At 47.7% G+C, this 7,202-nt stretch overlaps 1 protein-coding gene and 1 pseudogene across 1 annotated transcript in view; both read left to right on the forward strand.

Moving 5' to 3' along the window:
- Ccdc174 (coiled-coil domain containing 174) overlaps positions 1 to 4,461 on the forward strand; it is a 33,533-nt gene extending 29,072 nt beyond the window's left edge. The window contains 4 exon segments of the mRNA XM_012512656.2: positions 7 to 88; positions 1,500 to 1,629; positions 2,739 to 2,888; positions 4,088 to 4,461. Coding sequence (XP_012368110.1) covers positions 7 to 88; positions 1,500 to 1,629; positions 2,739 to 2,888; positions 4,088 to 4,386 — 661 coding nt within the window. The 3' untranslated portion in view covers positions 4,387 to 4,461.
- Positions 4,462 to 5,620: 1,159 nt separating this feature from the next.
- On the forward strand, positions 5,621 to 6,931 carry LOC101575157 (annotated as a pseudogene).
- The last annotated feature ends 271 nt before the right edge of the window (positions 6,932 to 7,202 follow it).

The following is a 7,202-nucleotide window of genomic DNA, read 5'->3' on the forward strand; positions in this document are numbered from 1 at the left end:
GCAACTTGGTGTTGGATATTTTGCCTTTGCCCAAGACAAAGAGCTGAGAAACAAGCAAATGAAAACCCTGGAGATGCTGCGGGAGCAGGTACTCGAGCTCGATCAGAGGAGGTGGGATGAGGGGCTGAGCAGGACTGAGCGGTTCTCTGAGTTAAATTAGGAATTTAAATTGCTTCTCAAAATGCCTTTGTAATGGCCAGCCAGATAGCTCGGCAGATTAAAGTGCCTGCTTAGGCAGATGCAGGGATCATGGTTGGATCCCCAGCGTGCCATGCTATGCCAGCCCCACCCCAGGGCTCACCAAGCCAGTAATTAAGATTGGGCGTTGTGGTACCAACAATCCCAGCGCTTGGGAGGCTAATAACAGGAGGATCACTATGAGTCCAAATTGTATAATGAGACCCTGTATTAAATACATTAAAAAATAATTTTTTTTTAAAATGCTAGGTGTTGGGGTGCATACACACCTGTGGTTACTTGGGAGATGGAGGCAGAAGGATTGCCATGAGTTGGGGGCCAACCTGGGCTGCACAGAGTTAAAAAGGCCAGCCTGGATTATATAGCGAGACCCTGGCTTAAAAAAAAAAAACTAAACAAAACATAAAATTACATCTAATAAAGGTGATTGCCATTATTTTGGTATTTCAAAATGTAAAATTAGAACTGTTTCAGAAGTAACCTATATCTAACATCTGCTTTCCACCTTGAGGTAGCTAGGAGAAAACAGAAAGTTATTTTACAGGTTAAGGAAGAAAATTGGATATCTTTCTTTTCTTTTGCTTCCTTCTTTCCCTTTCTTCTCTTTGTTCCCTCTCCTTTTTCTTTTTTGTGTTCTTCTGTCTATCGCTGTCTTTTTTGTTTTTGGTGGTCCTACAGATTGAACCCAGAAACTTCACATTGAATCACAGTTCAGTCTTTTTTATTTTTTGTTTTGGTATAGCATCTCGATAAGTTGCTAGGTTTCTCAAGCTGGGCTCACATTTGCAGTCCTCCTGCCTCAGCCTCCCAGTGCTAGGATTATACTCCATGCCAGAGTGGATGGTCTTCTTGAAACCCAAGGGTTCCAGGGTGCTCTAGACTTCCTAAGACGTCAGGGGCCGGCATAGAGTGCCTCATAGGTCTTCATTTTCAGGGTCTCAAAGATAACCTCTTAGTGGTGCTAGGAAAATCAGTGTGCTGCTGGAGAGTTAGCTCGGCAGTCTAAGCACCTGCCTGGCAAGCACAAGGATACAGGTTCAGTCCCCAGTACGACATGCCCTGCCAGCCCTGTGCCATGCCAGCCGCCAAAACCAAGGCATGGTGGTGCAGGCCTGTAATCCCAGCTCTGGGGAGGCTAAGACAGGAGGATCACTATGAGTCCAACTATGTAGCGAGCACCTGTACCAAATAAATAAAACGTTAAAAAAAAATCTGTGTTTAGAAGAAATTTTAACATTTTGAACAAACATATTATGAATTTGGCTTTAAGGAAATAATTTTTAACTTTCTGTTCTGTTTAGACAACAGATCAGAGAACAAAATGAGAAAACATAAAGGAGAATTGAAAGGCCATATTAGAAGCAAGACTTGCCAAACTTCAACAAAAAAAGATGAAAACATCAAAAGAAGATGGGACAGAAGAAAGCAAAGGTACATTACAGCTTTGGTTTCTGCACGTGGTCCAAGTCCCCTTGGGAGCCCTGTGAGCACTGCGCTCTGTGAGCTCGCCTGAGGTCGGTGAAGCTGAGCTGCCCTGACAAGGGGACTGCCGAGGGGAGGAGCGTTGGCTTCTCTGTCACACATCAGAGCAGGTCGGTGGGGGTGCACCTGGGGCAGCCAGCTCTCCCTGAGTAGTCCCTGATTCTTTCAAGCATTGGTGTCATCTCATGGCTGATGCCCGCCCCATGGCACCTGCTGCTGACCCTGCCCGGGGGAAGCGCTGGAACCTCTGTGCTCATAGGTAGGGAAGTCTGAGGTTACTACAGTCCTGTTCCCCCATTGGCTGAGCTCAGGTCCACAGCTGTGCCCAGCTGCAGGGGAAGCTGGTAAATGGCCTCCCAGTAAGGAGGCCACACAACCAACTGAAGCTAGGGGCAGGCGTTCTGTTCCCAGGGATGAGGGAGCCAGAGTATAGGGACAGAGATGGCTTCGCTGCAGCTGCAGCACCCCCCACCCCTGGGCCAAGCTGGGTCTAGCTTTAAAAAGATCCAGGAAAGATAAGGAAGTAGAAAGATGTCTCTAGTGTCACATAAATGCCAGCTCTAGGATGTGGAAGCCTTCCTGGTATCTCTTCTGTCTGGCACATTTCTTTCCCAGAAAATGAGAGCTGCCACATAAAGTGTTATCCAGAAAACCATTTATTTAAAAATTATAAAATATAGCCCAAATGGAATAGCCCACAGCAGGCTGCAGCCTGTGTCACCTGGCTCCTTGTGCTTCATCTTCCATTGTCACTCACTGAGTGATTCTCCTGCTGTGGGTGGAGAAGCAGAGGGGGTGTGGGCAGCATGGGTCCTGTCCCTGCCCCCAGCATCTGCTGCCCATGTCCCTGGGATGAATCGTCTCATCAGTGAAGTGGGAACACTGAATTCCTTTATCTTACTGCACTGAGATGACCTGCTGTATACATGGTACTGAGAGAACCTGTGACCTGGGGAGTGATGGCCTTTCTGTAAAGGCTGGTTATTGTTTCCTTTATTTCCATGCTTAGCACATTTGACATTTGTGTTCTAATAAGATCTTCTTTCCTACAAACATAGATGGGCATGCTGTTGGACCTTTGCCACCAGAACCTGAGCCTGTGCCGACTCCACCTCCACCCCAGAACAGCAGAGTAGAGGTCATCACCCAGGAGAGGAGGGATACCCGGCCTGGGGTGCCTCACATACGGGAGTGGGATCGAGGGAAAGGTGAGGGCTATAGCAGGGGCTTCTTCCCAGTGTCCCCTGTATGCCTGCTTTCCGTGCTGCAGGGACCCAGGGCCTCATGCGTGCTAGGCAGGCGCCAGCACTGAGCCATCCCCAGCCCACCAGGCAGGAGTGATCGTTGGGGGCTTACCACTAATACCATTAGTCTCCCTGCTCATGGAAAGGGATCAGCTGTGGGGGTGGGGAGGGATGTCCTGAGTGGTTCTTAGAGGCTTCCGGAAACCTCAGGTTTCTCTGGGTTCTCTGGCACCTTAGGCTCTGTGTGCTCTTGGGGGAGATTTCCTCCTGTGTGGTGTCATAGACTGCCTGTTACAGCCAGGTAGAGCCTCATAGTTGGGGTGCTGAGAGCTGTGTGGAGACATTTCTTCAGCTAAGTGAGGATGGGCCAGTCACCTACCTGTGCCCCTGTGGGATGCACAGCTTCCCTCTGAGTTCACCATGGAGCCCCCAGCAACCTCTCTGGAAGGCTGGTTCATGCCGTCTTCCAGGGTTCATTTCAGTGGGACCTGAGCACATGTCGCTCGACCTGATAAGACCCAAAAGGCAAATACCGGGCCACGATAACAAGTGGAGACGAAATAAACACCACTTAGATCTGGACAGGTCTTCTGGCATCTTCCAAAATTCTGCCAAGGACACAGCCAACGGTGATACGTCATGCGAATGATGTGACTGCTTCACTTTTCATCCTCTCTCTAGTTCATTTGAGTGCTTTCTTGGCATTGCTCCTAAGCCTGCCAGCCCTCTCCTCAAAGCTCTGCTCTGATCTCTCCCTGTTGGGAAGTAAACACTTCTCTTCATAGCATGGTTTCACGATTTTTCCAGGTATTGCTTATATAGTTTGTGATGGGATTTTCTTGGTGCTATGCTTGTTCTCCAGAGAACTCTGGAGGATGTGGAAGCCTTCCTGGTAGCTCTTCTGGGGTTTTTTAAGAAATCTGTAAGTTTGGCTGGGCATGGTAGCACATGCTTATTATCCCAGCACTGGGGAGATTGAGATAGGAGGATCACTATGAGTTTGAGACCAACCTGGGCCACATAGTGAGTTCAAGGCCAGCCTGGGCTATAGTAAGACTATGCCTCAAAAGTCCAAAACCAAAAATAAAAAAAAAAGAAAGAAATATGTAAGTATAATCAGTTCATGAATGAGTTCTAATGCTACTGTTTCTCATTTTCTCTAGAGTTTTCCTTTGGACAGTGGTCCAAGAGGCAGTCAGCTCTCCGGGCTGAGCGAGACCCTGAGTTTGCCCCACCTTCGGATTACTTCATGGGTCAGAAAAGAGTGGGGTCTTCAGGAAGCCAGACATGGAGCAGACCCAGGCCGGTAGCAAGCAGCCCAGGGCAGCAGGCGGGCCAGGGCCAGGAGCCCTGCTCTGTACATGTGCCATCATCACCTGCACCTGGAGGCCAGCCTCAGGCCCCCACAGTCACTTTTGCAACCCTGGATGAGATGATCTCATACTATAAGCAAGTGACATGACCCTGGAGGCATGCTGACTCCACTTGTACTGTGGGTGCAGTAGGGGACAGTGGGGCTCCGGGGTGAGCGGGCCTTCATCCTGCCCTGCAGTCAGGGGTCCTCAGCTCCTTGCTGCCATGTCCTTGCTGGTGCAGTACAGTCTCTTTGCTCTATTCCTGTGCTATAAAATGATGCTGCGGAGCCTTGGGCCTGTCTCTTGTCACCCCATACCCTGGCTTGGGGTCAAGGGATCTGTTTCACTCCTCTACCCATACAGGCAGGTGGAGGCTTCATTCCTAAAGCTCAGCTTTTAGCAAGGTAGGGGAGCAGGGGCTTAGAGGGCCTTGCATGGAGGCAGAAGGACCTCAATTCTGGGGCCTCCAGGGTGGAGGTGTGGGACACAGTCCCATCAGGCAGCAAGAGACCAGGTGGAGCAACACCTCCATAATCCAGAGAGGCAGCAGGGAGTCATGCTGTCCTGAGCTTCAGTGCAAGGGCAAAGTGCTAGACTTTGTCATTCTGTTACAGACCTCCCCAGGCTGATAACTAAATAAATACACCCTAAACCTGCTAACCTAGCTGTCTGGTTTGCAGAAATGGATAGACTGATCCTAAAACTCAGGAACAAAGCTGGGACTTGCTTCATGATTTCAAGACATCCTACAGACATGGTCCTGTGGCTTTTCTGGAGCCACCATGCAGGGTAAAGGAAGAGAGAAACCCACATTCCTCATCAGGCAGCTGTCCGAAAGGGCACTAGCTCCATAGAGGAAAGCCGTGTCTCCAGGATGCCTGTCACCTCCCAGGAAGAAGCAGGAGCTCCCAGCTTTTCCTGACAGTGTACAGACTCCAACACCCAATAGACGGAGACCTCAAAGTAAGGGTTAAGGCAACAAAACCATCTGAAACAGCTGTATACGCTAGGGAAAGAAGAGACAAAGCACAGTGGGACACAAAAATATGATCATTAGACTTGGAATGAAAAGGAAGGTAGGGAAAGGAGGAGGCAAACACTGAATAGATGATGTGGGGAAGATGGGAAGAGGACATGAGAGGCAGATGGGGTAGGAGGAAGGAGCAGAGGCCACCAGGCATCGGGAAGCCCTGCCCTGGGAGTAGCACGGGTGCTGACATGGACTCCCGTTGATGAACTGCTAGGGGACTGCAGTGGGGCCATGAACAACATGAAGTCAGATGTGCCCTGGGAGCTATGAGCAACTGGTTTCTAGTCACCCCCTCCCCTTACAGTGTATGTGTCCAGTAGGTGGCACTGGAGTCCTTGGCTTCAGATCTCACTGTGTAACGGCATTGTCAATCGAGTCACCATGTGGCCTCCGGCATCAGTTTTTGTTTTCTAGGAATCCTTCTAAGAAGATAAAATTAACTTTATGATACACTGTGTTCATCCCAATATATCCAAACTAGCATTTCAACATGCAGTGTACAGAATTATGGAGATATTTTACATTTCTTCAAAGCACTCTACCCCAGCCTAGCTCACTGCAGGTGTAACTATTCCTAGGGAACTAGGAATATTTGACCTGTATTTAGGTGTTATAACATATACAGTTGAAATAAGTAGATCTGCAGGGTATCCAATTGTTCCGACTTACCTGACCATAATTAATAGGTTTCCAATAACTGAATCCAATGTCAAGTGTTACTTCTGTCATCTCATTTGGCCACAGTTCCCTCCCCTGTGTAAAGCAGGGAGAAGAGCAACTTAACCCTGTAATTGTAGTTTAAGAATTTACAGGCCAGACTGAGCTTCACTGGGTCGGTGAAGGATCCCAAGATGGCTGGACGCAAACTTGCTCTGAAAGCCATTGACTGGGTAGCTTTTGGAGAGATCATACCCAGAAACCAAAAGGCTGTTGCTAACTCTCTGAAGGCCTGGACTGAGACCCTCAGCACCAAGTTGGGTGTTCTGTCTGAGAAACTACCAGTGATTAACTGGGCTTACTACAAGGCCAAGGTGACCAAGGCAGGCTTGGTGGGTGACTGTGAAAAGAAGTTTAATGCCCTGAAAACTTGTGCCAGAGGATAAATGTACTGCCCTGGTGGATGCTGATGAAAAGGAAGATGTAAAAAGTTGTGCTGAGTTTGTGTCTCTTTCAAAGGCCCGGATTGTGAAATATGAGAAACAGCTGGAGAAAATAAGTAACATGATTCCGTTTGATCAGATGACCATTGAGAACTTGAATGAAGCCTTCCCAGAAACCAAATTAGACAAGAAGTATCCCTACTGGCCTCATCAGCCAATTGAGAATTTATAAAATTGTGTCTTGGGGAAAGCTCTGGCCCTTACATCACACACTCTGGATGTTAAAAATAAAAAATATGTACAAAAAAAAATTTACAGGCCATAAATGTTTCAAGTATATTAACAAAAATATCAACTTAAATTGGAAGCCAAAACTAAATTTATTGATTAGCTAAGGGTTAAGTAAATTTATTGATTAGCTAAGTTGTAACCCAACTTCTCCCTCATCCAGAAATTTCCTCAAGGGAAAGGGAAATTGAGCCCCCTTTTAGTCTTTGAGAAAAAGATTGATTTTGGATATCATTTTGGCACATTTTTACCTTTAAATTTTATTTAGTTTTTGTTTTTTTTTTTTTTTTTTTTCCCACCCAGGATCAAGTCAGTCAGTCTTTGTTTGGCTGTCATCACTGTGCCAGAGACTGGGTCTTCCTTGGTTGGCACCAACTCCTATTGAGTTGGAGCTGCTGGTCCTAAGTGTTGGGTGTTAGAGGCTGGGGTCAGGGACTCCATGGGTATGGAGGGCCAGAGGGGAATCCATTTGGTTTTTATTAAGTCCCTGAGTATTCTTAGGGAA

Source organism: Octodon degus, unplaced genomic scaffold (assembly GCF_000260255.1).
Source record: "Octodon degus isolate 3935 unplaced genomic scaffold, OctDeg1.0 scaffold00254, whole genome shotgun sequence".
NCBI classification, from domain to species: Eukaryota; Metazoa; Chordata; class Mammalia; order Rodentia; family Octodontidae; genus Octodon; species Octodon degus.